The sequence below is a fragment of the Morchella sextelata genome (genome assembly GCF_020137385.1).
Source record: "Morchella sextelata strain SCLS chromosome Unknown scls_7, whole genome shotgun sequence".
NCBI lineage: Eukaryota > Fungi > Ascomycota > Pezizomycetes > Pezizales > Morchellaceae > Morchella > Morchella sextelata.
The window spans coordinates 1,300,055-1,327,539 of record NW_025408622.1 but is presented as its reverse complement, the minus strand read 5'-3'; the positions used below and the strand labels follow the sequence as shown (position 1 = coordinate 1,327,539).

General features: G+C 48.1%; 6 protein-coding genes across 6 annotated transcripts; 3 read left to right on the top strand and 3 right to left on the bottom strand.

Moving 5' to 3' along the window:
• Positions 1-1,668: 1,668 nt before the first annotated feature.
• Positions 1,669-2,942, top strand: H6S33_012022 (uncharacterized protein; the record flags this gene model as incomplete). The annotated part of the gene is made up of 3 exons (XM_044843388.1): positions 1,669-1,859; positions 1,922-2,009; positions 2,082-2,942. The coding sequence occupies 3 exons, from the start codon at positions 1,669-1,671 to the stop codon at positions 2,940-2,942; spliced, it is 1,140 nt and encodes a 379-aa protein (XP_044695690.1).
• A 4,214-nt stretch (positions 2,943-7,156) lies between these two features.
• H6S33_012021 (uncharacterized protein) lies at positions 7,157-9,691 on the top strand (the record flags this gene model as incomplete). Its single annotated transcript, XM_044843387.1, has 1 exon — positions 7,157-9,691. The coding sequence occupies one exon, from the start codon at positions 7,157-7,159 to the stop codon at positions 9,689-9,691; it is 2,535 nt and encodes an 844-aa protein (XP_044695689.1).
• A 2,576-nt stretch (positions 9,692-12,267) lies between these two features.
• H6S33_012020 (uncharacterized protein) lies at positions 12,268-12,567 on the bottom strand (the record flags this gene model as incomplete). The annotated part of the gene is made up of 1 exon (XM_044843386.1): positions 12,268-12,567. One exon carries the CDS (start codon positions 12,565-12,567, stop codon positions 12,268-12,270), a length of 300 nt encoding a protein of 99 aa, XP_044695688.1.
• A 612-nt stretch (positions 12,568-13,179) lies between these two features.
• On the bottom strand, positions 13,180-14,053 carry H6S33_012019 (uncharacterized protein; the record flags this gene model as incomplete). Its single annotated transcript, XM_044843384.1, has 2 exons — positions 13,180-13,610; positions 13,681-14,053. The coding sequence occupies 2 exons, from the start codon at positions 14,051-14,053 to the stop codon at positions 13,180-13,182; spliced, it is 804 nt and encodes a 267-aa protein (XP_044695687.1).
• Positions 14,054-15,166: 1,113 nt separating this feature from the next.
• On the bottom strand, positions 15,167-15,459 carry H6S33_012018 (uncharacterized protein; the record flags this gene model as incomplete). Its single annotated transcript, XM_044843383.1, has 2 exons — positions 15,167-15,250; positions 15,304-15,459. The coding sequence occupies 2 exons, from the start codon at positions 15,457-15,459 to the stop codon at positions 15,167-15,169; spliced, it is 240 nt and encodes a 79-aa protein (XP_044695686.1).
• Positions 15,460-20,877: 5,418 nt separating this feature from the next.
• On the top strand, positions 20,878-21,828 carry H6S33_012017 (uncharacterized protein; the record flags this gene model as incomplete). Its single annotated transcript, XM_044843382.1, has 2 exons — positions 20,878-21,014; positions 21,114-21,828. 2 exons carry the CDS (start codon positions 20,878-20,880, stop codon positions 21,826-21,828), a joined length of 852 nt encoding a protein of 283 aa, XP_044695685.1.
• Positions 21,829-27,485: the final 5,657 nt, after the last annotated feature.

Genomic DNA, 27,485 nt, shown 5'->3' with positions numbered 1-27,485 from the left:
CAGACGAATATTATATGCTCTGTCACACATATCTTGACCTGCTTGCTATGTTGATTTGTGGAACAGAGAGAAGGCTAGAAGAGGCATACGTGTCTATACCTACTTAGTAGAGCTTTAAAGAAACATATGTGTCACAAAGAATCCGTTGTGATAAAGGTACTCCAATCGGAATCCTCCCTTCCTTTCACTTGTTTATATCGTCCTTCAACGTCTCAATTACCTACAACAGCAAGTGATCCACGTCTAAGCTAACTGGACTGATTACTGATCATCAAATGGTGTATTGACTACTACTAGAGGTTATGACTATGATAAGGATCCATAACATTTCAACCAAGTTTGATAGGCATACACCTAGCTACAATATCTACCGACAACTGAAACCGCGAATTCCAAACCCAACTCTTAGATTTGGCTAAATGGAAACCTTCAATCGATCTGAAAGTGAAAACACCACATTGTGGAAATCATAATCATCCGTCGAAACTGCCGCCCTCGGACAAGGAAAGTGAAAGAAAGAAAGAGAGAAGGATCGTGATATCCTTTCAGGCCGACAAAAGCCCGGCCCATAGGTATCTGGCGGTTGAATTCAACAAAGCTTAGCGGAAGGTGGAATTCAATCGCATCGACATCTCATCGCGCTGGATAAATTCAACCTGAGCTTAAAGAGATTAAAAAGCTTTGCTACTGCCCACGTTCCTTGTACCCAAGCTAGTACATAGCAGTAGCATACCATGAAGCTAGTCCCTCGGCTCAACAGCTGATCATTGGCTTTTAACGGAAAATCTCCACACTCGGAATCACCAAGCGAAACACCTCAGAAAAACTCCAATTACCCGGGTACTTCTTAAAACCTCGTGGCTCAACTCCAATATCAATTCAGCCGCCACTTCTTTTGGTCGTCCTTATGAGAATTGGTAGCTCCGGGGTTCGGGGGGTCGGGGGATCGGGGGGTGCAAGCATCGCTACGCCATTTAGCCTAATAGGGACCCTGAACGACCAACCATCTAAACACCCCGCTTAATCCCATAATGTGGGGTTTCCCGTAAGCATAGCATACAGACAGGAGTTGAGAAAAAAATGTGCATCTCAACTCGGAGATGGGGCAGAGATGCTATCGTCAGAATGGATAAAGCTTTACCGAATGCTGGATGTTTTTAATCTGAAATTTCCCGGAGACAGTTCCAACGCTTGCGGTAATCCTAGCTAGCTCTGCTTCACTTTTCGTTCCCTCGTTTCGATTCTCTCCAATTGATGTCGGGATATGGGAAAAAGATTTACCGTTGCGAGTGGGGGGGAGGGAGCGGAGTAATGGAGGGGAAATAGACCGAGCATAAAAGGGCTACTATCTCTCCCTGAGAGTTGATGTTGAGGTAGATATCATTGTGAAGCTTTTTTATATAACGACTTGACATTTCTGAGAAATCTTCAGGCTGGCTTGCATACTCAAAACCTTTGCGGACTTTGTGGTACGAGTTTTTTTCTTCCCTTTCTCTATTTCGTTTCTTTTTTCTCTTTCCCCTCATTGTTGTTGGCCGTGTGACCATAGGCAATAGTCGCAGGATCCGAGTTATCATATATATATTCTGACATCGTACGTTGCAGAATAGATTCAAACGACAACCTTCAAACAAATCCTCACCCGCAGAAACGGAAACCACATCCAATATGGTTGCCGCAACACAAGCTGCCACTCAGGCCGTCAAGTCGAGCCTTAAGCCGAATATCGGTGTGTACACTGATCCCCAGCACAACCTCTACATCGCGGAAGCAACACCGTCCGTAGAGGAGATTCAGAAAGGCGACACTCTCGAGCCCGGCGAAGTTGTTATCCAGGTCCGAAGCACCGGTATTTGCGGGTGAGTAATCTTGTTCATGATTGTGAATTTGTGAATTAGGAATTGTACTGACACCCCCGAAGCTCTGATGTTCACTTCTGGCACGCAGGATGCATCGGTCCAATGATCGTTGAAGACAAACACATTCTCGGCCACGAGTCCGCGGGCGAGGTAAGATATACCGGATACTGTTCCTACCCCCCCTCATGGAATTAGCATGTTAACCCGATATCGCCGCTACAGATCATTGCTGTCCACCCCTCTGTCAAGCACCTCCAGCCTGGTGACCGCGTCGCCGTTGAGCCCAACATTCCCTGCCACTCCTGCGAACCATGCCTTACCGGCCGCTACAATGGATGCGAGCACGTGCTTTTCCTCAGTACTCCTCCAGTCCCCGGTCTCCTCCGCCGCTACGTCAACCACCCCGCCAAATGGTGCCACAAGCTCCCCCAGACCATGTCCTATGAGGACGGCGCACTGCTCGAGCCTCTGTCTGTCGCGCTCGCCGCCATCGACCGCGCCCAGGTCAAGCTCGGTGACTCGGTCCTCATCTGCGGTGCCGGTCCCATTGGCCTTATCACTTTGTTGTGCGCGAGGGCTGCCGGCGCGGAGCCCATCGTCATCACCGATATCGACCAGGGGCGATTGGACTTTGCGAAGACGCTTGTCGCAGACAGCCCCGGCGTGCTTCAGACATACCTTGTGACCCGCGGGAAGACCGAGGAGGAGCTGGCTGAGGGGGTGAAGCAGGCGCTTGGAATGGAGCCGGATGTCGCGCTGGAGTGCACTGGTGTGGAGTCGTCGATTGGTGCTGCGATCCACGCGGTGAAATTTGGCGGGACGGTGTTTGTCGTCGGCGTGGGCAAGAACGAGATGAAGTTCCCGTTCATGAGGTTGAGCACGCGCGAGGTGGACCTGAAGTTCCAGTACAGGTACTGCAACACTTGGCCCCGCGCCATCAGGCTGGTGGATAGTGGCGTGCTGGCCAATATTAGGAAGCTGGTGACGCACAGGTTTTCGATTGAGGATGCGGTCGAGGCGTTTAAGACTAGTGCAGACATGAAGAGCGGGGCGATCAAGGTCCAGATTGTGAATAAGGATTAGTTTTTTTTGTTTTATTTCTTTTTTTTCTCTTTTTGGCTGTGTTTTTTGTGTGTTGGTCGGTGGGGTGTATGATGATGTATTGTTAGCAATTTGCAATTGAGAAATCAATGGAGTTTGTGGAAGCACTGTACTGCGCTGCGGCTGGGATGGTGGGTGAAGTGAGTGTTTGAGTGAAAGTGAGCGATTGATGTTTGATTTGATTTGATTTGATTCAATTCTGTGCGCACTCACTCACTCACTCCCTCCCTTGAACAAGACAAAGAGAAAACCCTGTAGATACTACATAACATCGTAGCACAGAATATCTATCTGGGGTTTGGGTTGGGTTTGACACAGGCACCTTCCTAGCACTCTATCTATGACACCACCCAGGTTTCAGCGAGAATACTCTGTGCCTTCCCAGCTTGTCTAGCTAGGGTGTAGTGTGGTGTTGTGTGTGCTGTGGTACCTACATGACATATTATAATATTCCTATCTATGAAACCTGCGCCAGATAGAGAGCACCGCACCGCAGCCTTCTCTTCTGGACTTGTGCCTAATTAAGCCGCCAGGCAGCGCTCTCTTTTCTTCTTCTCCCACAAATACCCGATCGATCAACTTACTCTAACTAACTACATGTAGCTACAAGAGTGTGGGTGAATCGATCTCAGCGCAGCGCAGGTGATGGGCCGGCACCCAATAGGAAGCGAGTGATATCTCATGACTGCAACTCTAGCGTGCTAGCTGCAGCAGCCAACCGGAAAAAAAAAAAAAAAAAAAAAAATCTTGCGGAATATCTTTTTACCGTGGGGGGGGGGGACGGACAGGTGAGACGGTTCCAAGAGTTTTTACAGCTCATACCTACTGTAGCTGCCTACCTACCTACCTACCTACTCTACTTTGGTCCCCTCTGGATCAAGTATCGTCATGGAGTAGAGGTGAGGACCGGGAACAGATGCACGTGGAATTTGAAGGGAGTGGGAGTGAGTGTGAGTGGGTGGCCAGTTGGGGGGATGGCTTGGGAGCTTGGGAACTGGGGGGGCTCGGTGGTAGCCGTCAATACTGTTGACGAGAAGGGTCTGGGGCTTCGCTTGTTTTCTATGCATGGTGGTACTAGTAGAATAGAGTGCTAGTACTTTGGGGTACTCTGGGTAACTGTGTTGCTTGATTCCGATTTGGTGGATGGGCGTGCCGTGCCGGTGGTTTCGTGAGGATGGTGGAGTATGTACGATCGTGAGAGCTAGTGTTTTGTTCTACAGATGGAGCTAAAGGGGACATACATCGTGGAGGAGGAGGGGGAGGAGGGCTTTGGAGATTAGGGTACATTGAATCGGCGGTGCAGAAAGTCCTGTTCTGTCTGCGAGAAATCTCCGGGCGACAGGAACACTTCTAGAGTACCTACTACTACTACTACCTACAGTGGGCCAGTCTCGGCAAACGCGGCAGCAGCCACTTACACCCTGCCCACTCATTACTACTTACTGACACGTAGTTACATGTCGATACTTGTTCGGGGGGTACCGTGGGGAAACCAGTTTTGGGAGCAGCCACCACCACCATCACAAGTACCAGTGCCAGGCACACAAACAAAAAAAGTAGTGTTTTTAGCGGCAGCGGCATTGGCCCGTGCTATTTATAAATAAGGTGGGTGGATCGCACGTGCATGGCGCGATGTTCCACCTGCATGCAGACGGTCAGATCCGGACTAGAGCGAGTGAGAGAGAGAGAGGGAGGCTCCACTCGCGTCTTGTTGCCGGGTCTGGTGAGGGTGTCTTGGAGGCTGTCGGGCAGGTTTGGACATGCACATCGGACGGTGGGAGGGGAGATTCGTTATCTTGTGTCTGTAGATGGTGGTGGTGGTGGTGGTGGTGATGTTGGGGTTGGAGTGGTTGGGCTGGGGGAGGGAAGAGGAGGTTATCTATCTGGAGGCGAGGGAGGGAGGAACATGGCGAATTCGAGATGCAGAACGTACATGTAATCACGAGAAGGACGATAAACGATTGCCGGGACCAGATCGGGGGAAAGAGGACGCTCGATGTGGCCAATTGAGCTCTTCAGTGGGGGGTGCATACGAGGAGTAGTACTTTGGTGTAGGTACTCTAGGTATCTCTCTATGTAGGTACTCTACTCTGCTCTGGAGTAGCTACATGTACCTACATGTACTTACTCTACCCAGAGCAGAGTGCCATGTAGAGGCATGATGACGCTGGGGAAACGAAGACGAGAGACAAGAAGGCAGGGGTGGGTTCACTGTGGTACGAGACTCTATGTACTCTACCTCCTCTGCCCACTGGAGTAGCGAAGAAGGCGCCTCCAGGAACAGGAACACAACCCAATCCACCCCCTTCAACAACCACCCCTGGCTGTCAGCCAATCAGGCAGACCGCTGCCGCCTTCAAGTATCCTGTACCCAAGACACGGGAAATTTCAATGTATAATCGTACCGTCATATAGCCCGAGTGCTACATGGGCATGCAACCGCCCAGAGGTAGAGGCTACATACAGGCCAGATCAGATAGAGTTCAGGTACGGTGTTGGGTAGATTAGAGGCAACCAAACAACAGTGTAGAACTGATCCATACCGCGGATCACCTGCCCAGGGCAGCCAGCCTGCCAGACAGGTGCTATATTTAATCAATTCTATTACTACATACATGTAGCAGCTACATACTTGGTTAGGCGGGGAAGCGAAGTTTCGTTACTCAGGCCAGGAGAAACTACATGGTGTTGCATTCGTTTAGAGAAGGAGGCCGAGAGGGGGGAGGAGGAGAGGGTGATAATACATGTATGTAGTTCATGGGAAGAGACATATACTTATAAGCCCTGTGCTGCTGCTGCGTGCCTACATGACAGCATCCTTCCCAGTAGTGCTTCTTCTTTCTTCCTTCCTTGACGCTTCAGTCATTCCATTCAAGCAAGGCTAGGATTGATTCCTGGCTTATCCTTACATACCACAGCACTGGTACTTGTACTATTACCCCGTTACCTTACTACGTCCTACTACTGCAGCACGAAAAGAAAAAAAAAAAAAAAGAGTCAGGATAAACTGTCCATATTTCAATCGTTACACTGCACTGGCTGCTGTTGTGTTGTACAATTGTACATACCTAAACTGCTGCTCCTGCTCGTGTTGCTGCTGCTTGCTTCCTTAATTAATCAAATCCACTCAACCAACAACAGCCATTCGACTGCTGTGCCGGCCGGATCCATTCCCTATTCTTCCCTCACTTTGCATTGTACTCTAGAGTGGCCATCTTATCCACCTTCACCGCTGCTTCTTCCTTTTTTTTCTTTTTCGTCTTTTTCACGTTTCTTTCCCCGTCTTCCCCTTCCAAATCATATCTCAGCTGCCCAGCCCTCTCTCAACTAAAGTGAAATTTATTTTTGCACTTCCTGCTTCACTTCCCATACTACTATCTCTGTGGGGTTTCTTGTGCTTGGACACTGTACTCTACTTGTACTGTCTGTAGTAGTTTACTGGCCGTCACACCCTCTCGCTCGCTCGCTCCACTGATTTATCCCGCCACGACATCTGAATCCTTAACCTTCATCCCGCTCTCTTTTCTCTCACTCTTACTCTCTCGCTTTGGAAGCATCCATCTAGCTCCACCACTACCACGCTCCCGACACCTTTCCATTCCCGGCTGTGCTGGCCCAGCTTTCAAGATTTTTTACTCGATTGCCACGGACGGGGTTATTTTAGAGAGGGCTCCCATTGTTGGGCGTGTTTGATTGAGTGGTTGTTCTGGAACAGAGATCTGAGAGAGAGAAAAAAAAACCGTACGTATGCACGCCTTGTTCTTTCTGTCTCTTCCTTTTTTTTTTTGCATGTCTTGTCTGGTTTGGGGAGACGAAAGATTGGTACTGCAGCTAGAGTAGATGAAGTGAGTGATCAAGTGGGCATACATATATACTAACTAATCCGTTCTCCGCTGCTCAGAAGGTTCCCTCTCTTTCACTGAGCGGATTACAATTATATTTTTTGGGCCTCGCACCACCCAAAACTACTACCTGCCACATTCTATCTGGAATACGTTTACCCACAAGGCATCTACGTATCATATCCCACCACTGTCACTATCACTTCAATCAGTTTCCCACCACTATCATCCCCACCATCGATCAACAGCATCAGTACCCTTAACAGCAGCACCCCGTGCAAACCGTGCACCCATTAAAACGGCCAATTAATAGCAGCCTCCCATCCAAACAAACCCTCCCCCAAAAAAGAAACCATGCCCTCCCTCACACTACCGCTGCTCTCTCCCCCCACCACCACCGACGTTTCGTCGCCCACGCCCAAAAAGACGCCCAAAAAGCTCCGACGCAAGAACCCCCCGCCATCGCTCACCACCGCGCACCAGCGGCTCCCCTCATCCGCCGGCTCATCAACATACTCGCGGCCCTCATCGAGCAAATCCAACCCCCCGGATGCCAGCCACCAGGCATGGACAGCGTCTCACCCAGCCTCCCAGCAGGGCAGGAGGGGCAGCGAACCGCGCGCTGGCGATTGGTCGGCGCAGACGGGCGACTTCCCCCTTGGGCATCCTCCTCCAATACCGGCGGCGCTGTACTCGGGACTGATGACGCCCCCGCCCGAATCGGAGGTTCGGCAGGGGAAGCAGATTCAGGTGGAGGTTCAGATGCAGGGTCAGCAGCAGCAGAATCAGAATCAGAATCCTGGGGCATCACCGAGATCGGTATCTTCCGTGTACAGCTCACCACCTGCGTCGTCGAACCAAGAGCGCTTCCCAGCAAATGTCCAACAGACACCGCAGACTGTACAGCATGTCCAGCAGCCTGCAATCCACGCATCGCCGCCCCCACAGGTTATAAGGGGGAAGGGCAGGGACGCATTCAAGGCCTTCTCGTACGACTCGTACAATAGCCCGTCTGTCCCTCCCTCGACCTCATCTTCGCTCCTTCCTCCTCCTCCTCCTCTTCCCCAGATATCATACATCCCCAACGCGCAGCACCCGAATAATCTGTTCGCATCAGTGTCGCCGCCGCCAGCTAATAACTATAATACTACTACTAATATGCACACGAGATCCAAGACGCTCCCGTCGAACCTGGACCTGACAGATCTGGCGCCGCCGCCAAGAATCCTGGCGCGTACGCCCAACGGGTCGCCGATCCTGCCGCCGCTACCGTCGTTTCAGTCTGGCGGATTTGGATTCGATCTGCCGGGCGTCGCCACGGGCGCCGCTGCTGCTAACAATGCTATTAATAAGAATGACAACACCGCGCACCACCAGCCAAAGGCATCGCCGACGTATTCTGGGCGCCAGAAGTATCGCCCCACGTCGCTCCCGTCCCCAACGGCGCCGCCAGTCCCGGATAGGAAGCGCCCGTCAATGTACTTTCATCCAGAGCCCGAGCCAGCGCCAGCGGGGGAGTCGGCGGAGCCCGCGCAGCAGGGAGAGTATATCTGCCATGCGATAACGGCGGAGGAGCCCATCGCGCTGCCGTCGTCAGCCGAGCACACGCCGTCGCCGTCGCCGCCGACAGCGAACGAGGAGTTTGAGCAGCAGCCGCCGGCGAAGGGGCGGGTGAGGAGGAAGTCGGACGCGGTGAGCTCGTTCCTGGGCGGGTGGAAGCTGACGATGATGGGGGGTGGGAACTCGTCGTCGACGGCGCGGAACGAGAAGGCGCTGAGCAGCGGGAGCGAGAGCGATGTGTCGCCGGTAGGCGTGGGCGATGGCGGCGGGTGGATCCATAGGCGGAAGGGCAGCTTTTCCAGCACGAGGCCGCCGAGCAGGGAGAGGTCGAAGCATGGTGCGTATGCGCAGGAGTATAAGGAGTTTAGGGCGCAGAAGGCGGCGGAGAGCGCTACGGCGTCGTCAAAGAGGGCGTCGCAGACTGCGTTGAGGGAGGGGAGTGTCGCGCCTGTTGCGCCGGCTAGTCCGGTGGAGGGCACGGGGGTCAGTGGGATTCTGGGCGGGATGGCGACAAGGGAGCGGAATGCGGAGAAGGCGAAGGAGGGGAGGAGGACAAAGAGGGAAAGTGGTCGGTATTCGTCATCTTCGGACAGCAGCGCGCCGCCGGTGCCGGTGGTGGACCCGAGTAAGATTGCGTCGGCCAGTGATGTTGTGAGCCTGGATGTAGCGGTGAGACAGATGCAGCTGCTGGAGAGCCAATTGAAGAAGGGACGCCCACTGAGTCCCCCAGACTCAAGAGACGGTGAAAAGTCGGAGAGCGACAGAGGATACCAGGCTAGCTCTGAATATAGTCAGACCACCGCTGCTACAAACTCACGCCAGGGCTCGGCAGACAGCTCACAGCAGAACTCAGGCTCATCGTCGCCCGCCGGAAGCATCAACCAGAAGTTCCAGGTCCTCCCCGCGTCACAGGCATCGTCTTCAAAGCAGCAGCAGGTCTCGGACTCAACAGGAAAGGGCAAATCGCGCTCCCCGCTCCGCAACGAAATCGACTCGGAGAGCGTCTCGGGCGACGAGAAGAAGAAGCTGGAGCAGCCAAAGAGCATGGGGAAGCACTCATCGAGCAGCTCGACAATCAAGCAGCAGCAGGACTACTTCTCGAGGCCCAAGAGCTCCGGTGCCGCGTTGGAGTCCGGGTCGGCGGGGTCGTCGGGGTCGAGGCCGCCGACACCACCGAAGCCGATTGCGAAGCTGTTTGTCATCTGCTGTAGGTGCAAGTATTGGCATGATCTGCCGAGCGTCATGTATAGGGGCATGGTGGAGAATGGGGGCGCGACGAGGTGCCCGTATTGTTTGCATGGGATGGAGGTCTCGTGTTGTGCTGGGTGAGTTTTTTTGTTTTGCCTTGTATGTGAGGATCGTCGTGGGGATGGAATGCTGACTGTGTGTGGTACGTAGGTACACTTGTGTGGTTTATATGCACCAGAAGCATCATTGATCGATCTTTTCTCTTTTGTTTGATAGCAATGTGGTTGGCTTTTTAATGAATTGATTTAGGAGTGTGAGCGGGCGTTTGCATTTTTTTTTCTTACTATTTTTTTTCTCGTTACCCCTTGATGCGTTTTTTATAGTATCTTTTTTTTTGTTTGGAGTTTGTTGTGAGGTGTGGTATTTTTTTGTTCTTAGTTTTTCATGGCGGTTGGTTGGTTGGTTCTTTGCTACCATTTTTTTCTACTTTTCTTCATGATGTTGAGATCTCGGGTTTTTTACTACTACTACATGATACACTCGTTGCATTTTTCTTTCTTTTCTTTTCTGTCTCATCTCATGTCAAAGATACAGCAGATACAGCAGATACAGATACAGCTCAAGGAGTTAGTTACGTGGTTTGCGGGGAGGTATGCGCGGCAGGCTGGTATATATATAATAGCATACGCGTACGCAGGGCAGGGCAGGGCAGGGTAGTATAGTTACGATTAGTTACGTAGAGAGACGAAAAACGAAACGAATATCAGGAATTTAGTTGGCATATCTAAAAAGTTAAAAAAAAAAAAACCGGCCAGCGCGGCCAGCCAGCCAGCCAGCCAGCCAAGCGGGAAGTGACGTGTGGACGTTGGTATAGTTAGTGCGGGGAGCTATTTATTTAAGCTTTTTTTATTTATTTTAATCTATGTAGGGTGATGATGATCGTGGCGTTGGATCATCATCATACACATGCGATGAGGGATGCACTGCGCGTGCGATGTGGATGTGTGCGATGGCAATCATTCAGACATTCAGACTCAGATCCAGATTGCAGAGTGAACCAGTATGTACGTGATGTGATGGGCAGGTCTTATTTCTTAATACATCGTCTGCTCCGGGCCAATGGCGTGCGGTGTTTCGGAGGTTTGTTTGGGATGTGGAGTGGACTAGAGTGGAATGGAGTTGGTAGTGGGTAGATTAGTAGGTTAGTGGGTTAGTAGGGGAGAGTCGGGTAGGTTGCGGCTTGGCGTGTTGGGAATGTGGATGGGTTGGCAGGAGTGGTGGGTGGGTGGTGGGAATGAGAGTCATGGCTGCTCACTCGGCGTAGTTACTGGGACAGGTGGGCGGGGGCTGGGCGGAGGTGGAGTGCACTTGGGGAATACAATGATTCGGTACCGTAGTAGTGGTTAGTTTCTAAGCCAGGAGAAAAAAATCATTGCGCGTCGAAAAGAAGTTGTTCTTTGTGCTTTGTGATAGAAAAATTTACGTGCCCTCTAGATATGGGCTTGGTTGGAAATTCTCTGCAACCAGCAAGGCAGGGTATTCTACACGGAAATAAAATACTGCGTTCTGGGGTATTCTATTATCTGGACCTAGACCTTGGCTGACATAGGTGCAAATACCTAATTAATGATATATATCTCCGCAACTGCTATATTGAAATATCGGCATTATAATACATCTTATGAGTTAGTACGACCCTCGAGGAGTTCGTGGGTGTCGTTCAAAGTTTCAAAAAACGGAGCAAAAAAAAAAAAAAAAAAAAAAAGGAAATTCCATGTTCCAAGGTCCAAAGCAGCAAAAAGGAGAGGCATCCCGCTCTGCTCCTTTACCCAGTCACACAGTGTATGTTTTCCCACCAAGTCTGAGAGGTTCGAGCTATCGACCTCGGCCCCTCTGGGCGACACTTCAGCTTGTTAGGCCACGGGAAGTGGTTGATGGTAGGTAATTTTCGAATTCCCTTAAAAACCCATGAGCGCTAGCTAGTGAGTCGGTAGCATACTTCCGTCCTCCACCGTGATCCTCGAATAGTACATAACACTACATGTAGTATAGCCTACCTCGCGACCGCGAGATACTGATTTTGCGTGAGGATATATATCCATTGATCCTTTTACTCCAATTAATTGTATCAGGCCTTTTGTCTCTATCGCCCCTCCTGAAGGACCGTAGTCGCTCATATATGTCCAGTCCAAGACCGCCCCCCCAACCCCTCCATTAAATAGACCTCTCCCCCCTATACGCCGTTGATACTCCGAGCTCCGTTGACACCCTTCTCCAAATATATCTCTCGATAGTATCACCCAGTTAATAGAACGTTTTAGTGATACATCCCCGTGCCGTTAATAATACTACCAAATACCCCTCAGTATAGAATCTTTTAAAGGTTTATTCAGTCTCCGCAGTTGAATTTGATATACCGTTTTGGGGGGGGGGGGGGGGGGGTGGCATTTTGGGTGGGTGAGCTGGTTGCCCAGGTCGTCAGGGTCAGAGTTTCTCCGAGCGCGAAAGAATTAAGGGCAGTACATATTAGATTCACGTGTTTGATAGTCAAAGTAAAACTTAATTCAATTCATTACGCTGCGCTACTCTATCAGTGCTCACGGTCTTTACTTCTTCAAAACACACGCAAAAGCAACCTCCTGTTCCCATTAGCTTCCTTCTGCCTCTCTGCCCCTCTGCCCTCTCCCATTACCTCCCCTTTCCCCTCCCCACACCACTCACAATGCCAACCCCAATACCTCCATCTCCCTCCCCCTCAGTTCCTCTCTCACCGCAAGGATATTTTCCATCTTCTTCACAATCTGCCTCTTCCTCGCCTGGATGTCCTCCCACTCCTTGGGGTCCGAGACCTGTTTCTCGGCGCTGACGGCGTAGCTGAAGAAGGTGCCGAGCGTGCCGCCAGTGTAGATGTAGGAGCCGAGGAAGAGGTGCTCGCTTTGGAGGATCTCGTGCTGCGTGGTGAGGGTTTGGATTTGGGCGCGGAGGTCGGCGAGGCGGGTGCTGGGGTTGGTAGACATTGTTGGTGGTGTTGTTGGGGGTTGGTGGTGGTGGTGGTGGTGGTGGTGGTGAAGCTGTGATGTTGATGGAATTGGTAAATCTGGCTGGACTGTTGGGAATCTGGATAGTGTTGTGTTGGTATAGCGGCTTATTGTTACTATGGGTAGATTTGTGGTTTATAAAAACTTGCTGGGCGTAGAAAGCTTTTAAATATAGAGAGGGCAATTAATGCATTTCAATCTTACAATGATGTCTATTCTATGCCCGTTTTCAAGTGGGGGTTTTGTGTGGCTACAGGTTACTCGGTTATTGAAAGATTTATGAATAATTTGAAACGGACACTCCGCTTGGGTCCGCGAGAAAAAAAAGCACCGGTTTGATAGTGACGATCACGAAATATCACTCGATTTCAGTCACCAGCCAAGCCATTCTTCCGCACGATAGTTAAAAAGACGTCCCACAGTGACAAAACTAATCCCCGGAAAGAATTATCATTATTTATAGTGGTGTACATCCATAGTAAATGTCGCTGGCTGCCGTTGTTAGCCAATTGCAAAACCCCTTGCTTGTGTTGATCAACCGATTAACCCAAAAGCACAATGCATCCGTCACCGGTGCCCAAATTTGCAAACCTAACCCACCACCGCATCATTCCCCTCCGTCCCTCTCGGCCTCCACCCCAAGGCAGGAAAATGTAGCCCCTCCTTCGGCGTGTGGAACCTCCCAATCTCCTCAAACCCTAGCTTCAAGTACATCGGAGCCCCCGGATCGCTCGCCTCCAACCCCACACACACGCCCTCCTTCTGCGCCCTCTCGAGACCCCAGCGTACAAGCATCTGCCCGATCCCGTTCCGCTGCCACTTCGGGTCAACGGCAAGCATGAGAACATGCCAGTGCTCGGTGTATATCCCTGAAAACATCTCCGCCAGAAACGCTGGATGACTAGCCTCGAGCTTCGCTAGTGCCGCGGCGTCGGCGGAGCGATCATCGGGTGTACGCAGAACAAAACGAATGAGCGGGGAGACGTAGGTGTTCGTGAGTGTCAACAGTCTATGCTCCAGTCCTACGGAAAGGAAAGTTAGCACGGGAACATAGGTGGTGTATGTTACACCATAGCATTGCGGAAAACATACGTTTCAGTACTCCTTGCCCCTCAGCCCGGATCCTCTCGGCTTCCGCAGAGGTCCCCATGCGCTCCCAGGCGGCCCAGCCTACGATTTCCTTCTTGGATCGCCCTGTGGACTCGTCGGTTATGTCGGTTTCGACGGCGAGGTAGACAATGTCGGAGAGGATTCCCTTCTGGAGCTTGAGCTCCCAGGAGTGGAGGTAGTCGTCGTAGAACTCGCGGCGGCGCGGGTATAGCACGTTGTAGAAGGCATCGTCGATAAGTGCGGCGGCGCCGATGGATGCGAGGCGGGGCACGTCGGCGGGTGTCGCGGTGCGTATCGAGAACTTTCTAGCGGGGGTGGCCATGGCTGTCTTGATGCCGTTTTCTGTAGCAGCCATGATCAATTGGTTCAGTTATTTTGGTGTTGGCGATGGAATGCTAAGGACTTAGGAGTGCAATGAAAATTTGGGCCCGGGAATGCTAGTTATATAGCTATCTTTTTTTTTTTTTTAGGCTCTCCGGCACTGATCGTGCTTCCGGAGATGTACCTTTTATTCATTCCAACTAAGTATTTGATTGCGGATTGAGTGATGTAGGTATTCTCTTTGCGGGTTTGGAATGTTATTCAGCTCTTGCTCTACTGCATGCTCGGCCAATCATTGGGCTTGGGTGGATTAGTTACCGCCGGTACTAATTCTGCATCCGGAAGGTCGGTAGCAATAATCCGTGGTTGCCAAGAGATATGTCGACTACCACACGCCGGAGACCGAGCAGCGTCCGTCGTCTGATGGAGATGAGTGGGTTCTACTATGTGTTCATGATAAATATCGCGTGAGCTCGTATCGATACGATAGGTATGTGTGTTCATGCTCTGAGCTCGAGTAGGTGTGATGTGATACACCGAGTAAGGCCTTCCGGTCACGTAATAATATAACCAATGAACGGATGGATGATGGGTGATGGATGAGTGTATTGTCTTGAAGTCTGAATCAAAGCATCGAGGTTGGTGAGGTTCCTGACTACGCATAGGTGTCTTAATAGAAGAAGCCACAAGGGTGTACGAAAGGTGTATGAACGGAAACCCTAACCCTGGATCAGATACAACTGGACACCAACTGCAGGTGATTTATTGATTTATTGATTGATAATTCATTAATTGTTTGTAGCAGCTGCGGGTGGTTGGTTTGCGCATTGGTTTGTATGGTGGAGATTCTAGTATTTAAAAAATTTATAGTTGTGGCTCAGATATTAGAAGATCTGGAATTCTAATAAGAACGAATTGGGGCTTATTTTCACAGAGAGGATAGGATAATTAATGCCTTTCAGACTAATAGAGAACCGTTTTTGCTTATTTATCTCTTTATTGTGGGTTTCGAATTTCTTGACATAAAAGCTTAAATGATTTTATCCTCCACTCTTGCCTTAATTCCAACGACTTGCCAACCGGGTGCCCACAAGGCCTTCCTAAGCCTGAGGCCTACCCTCTCAACAACTCTATGACCCTGATCACTTCAGCCCTTCCGATTTTTATCCGCGGTCTTAACGGGGAGATAATCGTTCAAATTCGCTCCACGTGGAATGTGGATGTAGCACTCCTGGGAAGCGTCAGTATTTCTCATAGAGCAAAAGATGGTGGGCTAATCTATACGGCAGTGTTTCCTTTGGAGCGAGGAGGGGCGCTTTGTCCAGTTTGGATGGTTTGGACGATGTCAATTTGTTCATCGGATTCGGCCTCATCAGGGTGGCGGGCGTACTGGACAGAGACTTGACGACCGGTGTCGGTAGTGGAAACGTGCATCTTCATGTTGGCGGAAAGGTTGTTTGTGATGTGGGTGAGTGTTTGATAATGGGTGGATGCGAGGTGATGGGTTGTTGGCTGCAGTTGTGCACGCCGGATATATATGGTAAGTGGCTAGTATGGAAACTGGATAGAATTGGATAGTAGCCACTTAACTTTACTTGTTTATTTTTTGGGGTGATAGTTGGATGATTGGTAGTGCCTTCAGGGTATTCTAGAAGTGACGTGAACGCTGGTTGAAACACATGGTACACAGAAGTCTCCGCTTGAATGTTGAAAGCGATGAGCTGAGGACGAAGTTACGTAGGCGGTTTCGAAATATGCATTCGAGTTAGATTTAAAGAGAAGAAATCCGCCATTATGTAAAAAGTCGTTGGTATGAAACGGCGTCGATGATCAATGTGTATCACCGGTTATCACTCGGTTGAAATGAGGTTCACTTGGAATGTAGACACACTCAACTGATCGATTAATAATTCATTAATTGTTTGCTAGACACACTCAAGCACATGTATATGCGTTTTGTGCATCGCGCGTGTCACGTTTGGAACACCTGTAATTGTATACATAAGGTAGAAATGGTGAAGTACGTAATGGCTATGAATTATGGGAGCTGTTACACGTATACGTATACCTGACGGGTCTCAAACGACTACATGTACATGCACTTATGGACCCTTCTTCTTCTTCTTCTTCTTCTTCTTGTTCATCCTGAATCCCTTCCTCCTCTCTTACTCAGTTCATCCCCAATCTTGTCCATTCTCCACACATACACCAATCAACCGATCCTTAACAGCGATTGTTGCTGCTATTCATAACGTACATTTATACACTCACTTATAGACGGCTTCCCTAGCCACTCGGACACCCACGTTAACGCAGAAAAGAGAAGATCAACGTAGTAACCGGCTCCCGCACCTTCTCTCCACCAATCACCGTTGAATGTCCGAGTGGCTAGGAAAGTCGTCTATGTTAGTGAGTTAATACTGCAGTGGCTGCTATGCCCCCAATTCTCCTTAAGTTTACCTCATGCTCCCACTAGATTGTGATCACTAATTCATGATATAAAGATGTATTTGCTTACATAAGAAGATCTACGATTCTAAACACACACTCCGTTACGTACCTGGCGAGACTATATAATGAATAAAAAGACATATTGTCCTTGAAGTTAAGTAACCACTATCACCGAGTGATACCTTATGATTCTGTCCGTTTTGAGGGTGCGTGGAATACCGCGATACAGCTCGGCCGACGCAGAGTATAAGAGTATAAGTCTGGTTTCCATATGCTTCGATACGCCTTGGCTCCGGGTATCTGAATTGTATTCACGCATATCCAATGGTGATTAGTCTGGCCTTGATGTACAGTGGTATTTCTGTGTGTAAATTAAAGCGCTTTGGGTTAAAACGGTTAATAAATTATAAATTAGGTATGCATAATATACTACCATCACAATGGTGATCACGACTGACAGTTAGTAAGCTGAATTGCCCATAGGAATCCGTCACTGAGGTTACAAGACCGGGTGAACTAACATTGGCACTGAACGCTGCCAATACCACTGGGACACAACCAATATTATAATTTCCAAGAAACGCCGGCCTCATGGATCATGCTATGCACATATATACCGCGGATGACCGCTTCATCTTCGGCGCTAAAAAGACTTGGATTTTGCAAATCATTTATTTATGAGGTCTAAGCCTCCCGCAAAAGTTAAAATAATTGTTCTAGTAATGGCTAATTGACAATACATATGATAAAACGCATCCCACTGCGCCTTCACTTTCTTTAAGGAACCAGAATTATGATAATTTCCTCAGAAGTAACGCGATATGCGTGATCGCGGTTGCGCCAAGAGGACCGGAACCCTGAGCCAGATTATTATGACGCCATATTGAAGATCACAAGCGCACGCGTTTGCTAGATAACACAGCGATACAATACTCCTACCTATTATCTTATTATGAAAGGTGGCTTCATGCACATAACTCAGTATCTTCCCGGTTCCAGAGTCTCAAGAGACTTCTACGCAGCACGATCATGATCATATTTACCGACCCTTGGCTTTTGGGCCGCATAAAGACTCCTAGATCTTCGGTATTGGAACCAGTGAGAATGTAACATCCCGCCAGCGTCCTCATCTGAGTGGTGGCTTTGTAGGGACATCTTTATGTGTTGCCCTTATCACCTGGAGTTTCGGAAAAGTCCGCATATGCGTGGCGCTCGAACTTTCATATGCTGTATGGTTGGTTGTTCAGGTACAAACTGGGCTGCAGATGAATATGCAAGAACATTCATGGAATAAGTCATTATTAGAGAAGGGTTTGAAGCACCTTGGTTCTTGCGAGCCTTTTTGCCCAAGACTTTACTCCGTCCTAGCACTCAATGTAAAGTCCCAAGACCATCGTGCATGCCTTAGAAAGACTTGGCCTACATAGTCTAGAGAATAGTCCGAGGAATCGACAGGACGCTATGCAACCTAGCTAGGCTGCATACCCCATGGCTAGGACTCAACACGGTCGTTGGCAAAAATTCCAATATTCACGGTAATATCACTATATTATCTGCGTTATATATATCACGGCGGGGTTGAAGGTTGAACTCAAAAAATAATTGTCCGAGAACGGTAGCCATACCTAGCTAGCTGTGGAGTAAAGACCCGTCTTGGAGCACTCTATCTGGGTTAATACTAGGAGAAAAATGTTAGCTTCTCGGTTTTCTCATTTAAAGAAGGGAGTAAGCACGAGGGCACAAGGGACACTAGTATTATACCTTGCCGAGAGAGAATCTATTAGGCCGGGATGGAGTTCCGGGAACACCATATCGGTTCTTGCATGCATAACATTCGAATTGACTTCTTCTGTGACTGGTGTCACATTTTGGGAGAGAGTTCGATATAAAACCAGAGGACTGATGTCAGGGTAGGTTGCGATCGATTTTCTTTTCCCATAAGTTTAGTAAAATTGAAGTAATCATGATGTTATCCATTGGAGATCATCACGAGTGCGATACCAGGCCTCAGTTGTTTAACTCTAACAAAAGCCCGCATGAACTTAGGTATCGACGGCTTGTGTTTTGCCGCTTCTTTATGTGCTTCCTGAATTTCAGCATTCTTGAGGCTTGGGAAATAGTAATGATCTGCATCTTCCGATTCCCTGCTACTGGGATCGAGGGGGGCCTAAGATAGGCCTTAAACATAATTGCCAAGTCCTTGGGGACTCGGATATTCCAACAGAGTGTGATTGCGCCCTGGTGTCTTTGATGAACCAGATATTTTTGGTCTCAGGTTACTAGCGACAGAACTACCTATCGATAAATCCCGCTGAAAGTGCTCAGATTATGGGTCACGGAATTTTGTGGGAAACACAACAGCTAGGTGTTTAAGGAGGTAAATAGCTGGGACCTAGGTACAAGAGAAAGGGGCTGTAGGTATGGCAAATCTCAGTTGGCAAAACATAGAGTACCCGTGCGTTACTGGCTTGATATGGTACTCCCAGCCTTGATCAATTAATCATCTAGGTGCTCTACTCAATTTCTTTAATGCATGTCCTTACAATCCAAGTTTTTTATACCTCGCCGGAAGATTCAATAAAATGTGATGCTAGGATGTTTTGTTTTTTTTTTCGCTATAAGGCCGGCGAACCGCACGGGACTGATCAAGAACTTGGACGCAAAAGATCATATGCAGCAAGTACGGTACGGGTTCGGCAACTATTGATGGTGCAGTGGGTGACATGCTGAGAGTCAAGGCTTGTTCAGCTGTCACTTGGTAGGTGAAAACCTCTTCACGTGTCGCCCTGCAACGCACAGAATATTGAATTTCAATTGACGACTGGTATCTAGTTACGTACCTGTGCGCCACATAATATGGATATGTTGAGACAGCGCGTATCTTTCCCCGCCTAGGTGATTAAAGATATGTATGGTATGTGCTAGACTCTTTCTTGAGGCAGGGATGCTACTTCTGATTCCAGTATCTTTGTCAAGACCATTTCCCCATCCAATCAGCTATCGGAAGTTGATTGAGTGAATTTCTCGGGACTCATTGAATCGTATACAAAGCGAGTCATTGTTTTTGCGGCTGTAATGATCGTGAAAATGCATTGTGTATTGGTTGCTAAGCATGCGAGTGAAGCCGTTGGATGTGTATGTAAAGTAGGTTGTGGTTTCTGGCTGGGGTTCGCCCCTCAGTTCAGGTTTGGGTAGAGGGCACGCGACACATTTCCCACCATGTCGAATTGTTACACGGTTGCACAGATCCCAAGATTTCTTCCCCTGGGTTTTGGCGTGACTCGTCACAAACGCGGTTAGTCCGGGCTCGCCAAACCCTGCGGAATATCGGGTGGGGCGTGGAAAATGAACCGGAACAACTGTGCCATCAAAAAATTCGGCAAGGAAGGAAGCCATGCATCATGATTCGGGGGGGTTTTGCCCAAGTTATTTGCCTGTGATTTTTGGATGAGACATTTGGAAAGGATTGACGACTCTCAAAGTCAACCCCTGCTATGGTGAAACTCTATCAAATTTCTATCAGAAGTGGGAGTTCTCGAAGAAGATCGACTTGCTAGCATGGCCGAGTTCTTATTATGAACTCCAAGGACATGGTTCATCTGTACTCAATTGTGGAGTTTCCCAACAAACATAGTCGAGTGCATTTTCAATCCGATGTAACGGCCAGAGGTGGAATTGAGCTGCACACAGGCGGTGCGCAGAGCGCAGAGGATACGAGCAAGAAGAATTGAAGACAGCAGGTGGGTACCAGCTAGTGGGGGCTGCAGGTCGAGTGATTGAGAGATTATGCGAGTGAGATAACAACAACCCCCGATTCAGCGTCCATCTGCCAGTGGGCGTCCCTTAGATAATGTCGTCACTCCTTTCAAGCACCATCTGAAGGTCAACGAAGCTTGAGTCTCCCTCGCCTCTCGGGTATTTGCCGGAGCTAGAACAGCCCTTCTCCTTCTTTGTTGGGTCATCCCTGATTTCAGATCACGGTCCAGGTCTTGCTTTCTTTTCTTTTCCTTCCGTGCCTGCCTGGGGTGATTTCGAGCAAAGAGAAATTTTTCTTCCATTATCGAGTCACATCACAAGCCACATTTTCCCATCTTACCAGGCACACCAGGTATGCCTACCTGTCGTCCCATCCAAAACCTCAAGCTAGCGCCAAGGGGCCAGGGCTTATATACTCAACGGCATCCCCCCGACGTTCACTTCGTCGTTCACATCTCATATCAATATTTATTCATCCATCTCAACTTACTCTAACCTGCCTCGGTGCACCATTTCGACAGAACATTCTAATGAGATATTGCTTCAACACCTGCCGCTACACACCAAGAGTTGCTGCAAACTCACGACGAACAGTACGATAGATAAACAGAATATAAAACCGTCTCGAATTCTCTACTTGAGCAAAGAACAATGTTCCAACAATCGATCATGGCTTTCACAGCCTTTCTCATGCTTGTGATTTTTGTCACACTACCTGCCTCATCTGCGCACCCCATTTCTAGAAGAGAGTATGGAACTGCATCTGCAGTTTCAGTTCCTATCATAAGGTTCGTCTATTACATTAAGGTTTCCCTTAGCTTGGATGAACAAACAAATACCTCCTTCCATCTTTGGCAGAAACTAAATTTTTTTTTTTCTCTCACTAGTGATATTCAAGGATCTGCGCCTACTCCCACGCCCACTCCCACTCCCGCCACCACCACAATCATTCTTCCCCGAGACCACGAGACAGTGCCTTCCGATCTCGCTTCCAGTACTGTGGATAAGGAAACCGAGAGCCCATCCGAGACTAGCTCCTCCTCGTCTCCCGAAGAAACCAACAGCGAAGAGGAGGGAGATGATGATGGCCACAGCGGCCTCCACCCCAATGCCATTGCCGGCATTGCCGTAGGTGCCGGTTTCGGCATTCTCCTCCTCATCGCCGCATTCATGTATGCCTTCCGCGTAGGCTGGGAAAAGGGCCAACACCAGAAGGAGAAGGAAAAGGAGAAGGAGATGGCCGAGGCAAAACTTCAGAAACCACCAGCACCCCCAGCCGCTACAGCGCCTCAACGATCATGGCAGCTAGTAGACGAGTGCATCACCAGCAGACCACCCTCAGTTCTGGTCGTGAACACAGCCGGGAGCAGCTGTTGGGATAGCGGCAGCTGGGACTGCTGCGATGAGCACGCCGAGAATCACAGAATCCTCGGCGAGCGCTACAGCTTTCGTCCGGGCAAGGGCGTTTACGAAATTACAGACTCTGGAGCGAACAAGCCCCAAGATGCTGTCAGAACTGATAGTGGGTTAGGGTTGGAACCACCAGCGAAGGCGAAGGGCAAGGAGCCTGAGAGACCAGACAGCCCATCAGCGGATGTATAATTGGGTGCATGTGGGCTGGATCACACTACAGTCATTACTAAAAGTTTTCTTTTTTTTTTGTTCTACTCCATTCATTAATCTAGACTCGTTCCTTCCCGGTTCTTTTTTTTGTTTCATTGGGGGTTCTACTAAAGGTTAAGGCGTATTATTGTGTTTTTGTTTTCTAGATTCTCGGCATAGCTTGGCAAGGTTAGGGTTAGGGGGAAACGGTACATGGAAATGCTTAACGATTGGGTTGGGCTGTGGGGGGGAGTATTTCTTTGATGTCCAAAGGTTTTCGAAAGAGTATTTTTAGTTTCTAGTCTTTATTATGATTTGTTGTCTGTAAATAGGTCTCTCTCTTCTTTTCCCACTCTGGTAGTAATGTTTCTTAGCTTAGTCAATGAATTGTATGGGATGAGCTATGTATATCACGTACAAGTAGCTGGAGTACATGTAGTAGCCTGGTGCGCATGCGTGGGCGGAGTAAACTCCGCTGACGGGAAAATAAAAAGAGTTGATAATTGATAGGTACATATTGCCAAGCTCGAACACATCACTGAGCCAAGAGAAATTATTCCATCTGCCTTCTTACTGGCTGGGCATATATGGCATGTTACTATTGTCCAGAATCCTGGCAACCTCTTCGAACCGTTTTATTGGTGGAGAGTATTATAAACAATTTGATGTCTGTGACTAAGGCATCATGTTTTTTCTGCCTATCCCGTCTCTACAAATCTGGTGAATGCCCCGGGGGCGCCTTGGTCTCAAAAGACTGGCTGAGTGGAAGAGAAAAGCACAAGATCAAGCCCAACATCGCCTACACTATGTAGGGTGTGTACCAGAGCCACGTTTTTCTCACACTTTGATAAGTTTCATATACCTAGCCTCTTAGTAAGTGCACTTGGCGGGTATATTGGAGATTGGGAGGTCCCTGTATCTAAGCATAATGATTCATAGATACCCGAAAGAAAATCCGAATCAGATGGCGGGGGATTAAGAACCAGCATGCATATGGTTATTTAGACTTAAATGCGACATTCCGACGATCTGCCTATCGGCGGTATAGGTTTAATTTAGGAATTCACGACCGAAAGCTTGGGCTCCTCCACGTTGTTGTCAGTAAGAAGCATTGGGACCAATCGCAATATAAAGCCAAGAGTTGTTGTCTAGGGATCTGCAAATCTTGGTAGTCTTGGTAAGACCTGGATTTGCAAGTGGCTGAGCATGGCTTCTTAATAGAGACCCTGACCTTGGTACTAGCCTTAGTATTCCTGCACTGCCTTAAGAATGCTACTTGAAATAGTAATTGCCTTGGTTAATAATGTCGATTAAGAATAAGGCTTATTATGAGGAAGGATTGATGGATGGCATACCTCATAGCCTAGTAAGGACAAAGAATCTGCCAAGGTGCGAAACAGATCAGATAACCCTCAATTCCCATGGAATTCAATTGGTTCCAGCCCCCTGTATATGCTCATCTATGACCCGTGCACGACTGTACCTAAACCTTAGGAGGGTTGATCGATCGACCTAAACCCGTTTCAGCTCGTACCGTCCTTATACGAGATTTTCTCGCATGTACCCGGGGCAGAGACAGAGAATAAGAAAGTACAACTCTTTAAGGCAGGGATTCATTAGCGGGATTTCTACATCAAGACGAATCAGAACAAAAAAATCATTTTCGGGTTCTCGTTGACCGCTCCGAGCAAGCGAGTGATTTCCCATGAGTTTCTATTGGATGGCAACCCAGAAAACAACCACATTGCCAAGACCGTATCTTGAACTCTTGTCTTGTCAAAGCCCGGTTATATTTGACATCATGACATCAAGTAACCCAAAGCCCCCGAAGAAGTCCCCGAAGAAAACACTGCCTGCTAATAAGAGAGTCAACAATCAGCAAGTTGATACGAACTGCACCCCATCCCCCCTAGAGTAACTTGCATCAACAACCCGGGATGGTAGAAATGGAGATATCTCCGATATTTGATGAGGGGTTCCAAGAGATCTTGGTACGGCGAAGAGGCATTATTGTCCATGCATGATAATGTTCTCGTGATATGTTGTTGATATCTCCGATAGTGGTTGAATTCAAATTTCAAGGGTTCGGCAGACACGATCCGATAGCGAGGGTTCAGCTGTATTCGAGCTCATAATAGTAGTGATACATCGATCGATGTACCTAATGGGTTGACTCCAAAAGTGGGGTTGAGACAGAAAAGGTAACTTGATTGGTCTGGGAGGGGGGGGGGGGGACGATGGTTTTCGCAGATATATGATTGTGACCTTGACTGTACTAGCCACCTGTCATGACCTCGTGTCGACATAGCCACCTATAGATTCAGCTAAGTCAACGGTACTGGCAGAAATGATTGTACATACTGTGGGGAATGAACTGCCCATAGGGCAATAAAAATATAATTACTTGGCTGACGACAGGACTTCATTTGCCGTGTTATGGGAATGAACACGTTTATCAAGGAAACCCGTCAGACGTGCAAGTGCAATTCCAACGATGCTGGTCTCAAATTAGCAACACCGTTCCATCAGTTAAAACTGCAGGATTAACCTTATTTCGATCCCTTCACAAGACTTGAGGCCCGGGTATTCGGAGGTGGTAAGCCCGAGAAATCATATCAGTATACTTCTCGAGATTATCACTACATTCCATGCGCACATAACAAGTATATGCACAAGATGTATCTAAGGGCAGTTTCTACCGATATGATACGTGATTCGTGTTTCCCGAGAATATTCTGGAAATAAGTAGTGTACGTGTACCTGCAGAAACCAAACCTCAGGCCTTAGTTTCAGGGTTTAACCACAAACACGGGCCATCACTCACATGTCAGAGCTTACATCTATGACCTGAAAGCGAGCTTAGAATGGTTAGGAACTTGTACAGATGCCCGAAATACCATATTTGATTAGTCAAAAGTCAAAGCGCTGATAAAGAATCCGACCCGAGTATGTGGGTCTCAAAGCTCTAGAAAATCCATAATGGCCTGATAGAGGCCCAATTAAACTACTCTTATCTTATTTGGTTCTAATTTCAGTAACCAAAAGCAAATGCATGTAGTACTCGGACATCTGAGGTACATGTGCTGTCCGTCCGTAATAAATTAATCATGAGTTATCACTCGATTAAAGTAATGGTCCATCGAATACTGGAACATGAATATGATGACCTCTGTCATGCGTCACGGTAGCTCCTTCTCTGTCAGTAATTTAACCAAAAGTAACGCAACTCGAGGGAGCTGTTGCCTGATAAAATCGAATTCTCCCACCATGACTCTGACAAAAGCACTTTCTTAAGTAGCTAATATCTAGTTGGTCAAGGTCAGTGACAATTTACCTCAAAGTCCAAGAAACGCAAAGCAATAACTTAAATTGGTGCCCCAAATAAGATAAATCTTTGCAACGGAAACCTTTACATCCCTGGGCCCCTTGGGCAACACTTCTTTCCGGATGTCGCTAGGGTCCAAAAAATTACGCTGTGACCTCCGTTATGCAGTTAGCTGTTGCTCGGTCCAGTATATGTGGCGAAAAGTGCGGGATATGACTTATTCCCAAACGTTCGAAGTCATAATCAGTTGATAAAAGCACCATATTACAAAGCTTTTATTGTTGAAGACCCGAATTCTAATTATTTCTTCAGTCCGACATGCACTAATCAAGGTTTTTAAAAATTTGTTCAGGCCAAAATGGTTTCTCCCTTACTTGCTATTCAATTTTATATTTCGTTTTACCAATTCAAACATAAATATTTTCAAGTACATGTGAATGGGCCACACACAATCAATGAGTTAATAATAACAAGCTAATATATGTTAACTCGATAGTAGAGTTTTCCGGGTCAATAGCTAATCTACTAACTGGTCGGTTGAAAGGTACCAGTCAGTTTAGGAGACGCATGCGCAGTGTAGTTTCTGTGGGTTTGATGAGCTAGTAAGTTCGTATTCGCCATTGAATCAGGTTCGCCATTGAGCCAAAGGGACAGTAATTAATGTCCATAGTTCCTCAAAACATCAACACTTTTAACTATGGTAAGGTTTCATATAATCAGTATTTATCTGCCCAGAACTTGCTATTCTCGACCCACTCTAAAGAAGGAAACTCAAAATCTAGATGTGTTTCGAGTGATAATCTATGATGATAAATATTATGTAAGCAAACTTAGGTAAGCTAATGTTTATTTGGGTGATAAACTATCTAAACCAACACACTAGCATGATTCAGTGGTGTAGGGGTATCACGGGCGCTTGCCATTCTTATGAATTGCGCCCGACCCGGGTTCGATTCCCGGCTGATTCACTCAAGCAACATGGCGCAGCGGAAGCGCGCCGGGCTCATAACCCGGAGGTCCCCCGATCGAAACGGGGTGTTGCTAAAATTATTCTTTTGTGATATTTTTTTTGCCCTTTGTGTAGGACACAATTGATGGACTTACAGGCGCTGAGAGAAGGAGAAATTTTTTCAGGTGCCACTGCTCTGCATGTATCTAATTTCTAATTACTACTCCGTGCAATAACGTAGGTACTGGTGTGTAGTCAGGGCACTGATCGCGTATCATTTCCTCCGGAACCAATCGTAAGAATAAACGCGCTACCTAATACAAACGCGATAACAGACAAATATTAACGCGTGTTTTGTTTGAGCTGCATGCAGGGGGTTGGGGGCGGCTTTCTAGATCAGTGACAGCTGAAACTCGGTAATGAGAAAACCCTAGATACAAACAAACTTTCTCGAAACGAGATTTGAATTCCGCCCTTTGCTGGTACAGACCGGTGATTTTATATAGCTGTATACGTATCCGGATTTGATAGCTTTGTGTTTGTTAGTTTGATGAGCTGCAAAGGGGGACGACGTAAGGGATTGGGACGATGGGATATTGCGGGAGTGATATTGGATATTGGAAGGAGTAGATGGGTTTGTGTGATGGGATATTGGATATTGGATATTGGTGATATTGATATTGATATTGGAAGGAGTAGATTCGATTGTATGAGGTGCAATTGTCGTATCTCCATATTGGACAATGATTGGATTGCGAGTCTTATATCAATGTCTAATCAATAAGGTACATACATGCACTCTAGGTACATCACACGTACCGTGGCTTCACAAGGTCTCACCCACCTATCGACGACACGTCAGGACAGCTGATCGTGATGATGTTGAAGCAAAGCAAAGCAATGCAACGTTAACCGCCTCGCTGCTGCGAGACTGTCCAAAAATCTCCTTGTCAGTGCAATGCAAGTCTTACATCTCTCCACGTACGTACGTCGGGTTCCAAATGTTTTGTCTTGAACCCTCCAATGCCCACATCCTATATCCCGACGAGGCAGCGTCATATAAACTCCACGATCCATATCCATCCCAGCTTCAGCAATGGGTGACCCTGCAACATCCAATCAATCGGCCCAACCTCTGATCGTAGCTTACGATTAGAAGAAGAGGAGCCTCGATAAACCTGGTGGCTCTCATCTAGATCTGTCAAAAAAAAGATTTGCCGGATCGAGGTATCACTGACGGGTCGATGCTATATCGTTGGACCCGGCCTTCTTGGAGACTTCTTTGTTCCTTGTGTGCGCGCCGCATGGTGGTTACTATGTACCTACCGGCCCCTACCCAAGATATGTAACCCGGGCCCTTAACCTTGCTTGACTTTCAGTATC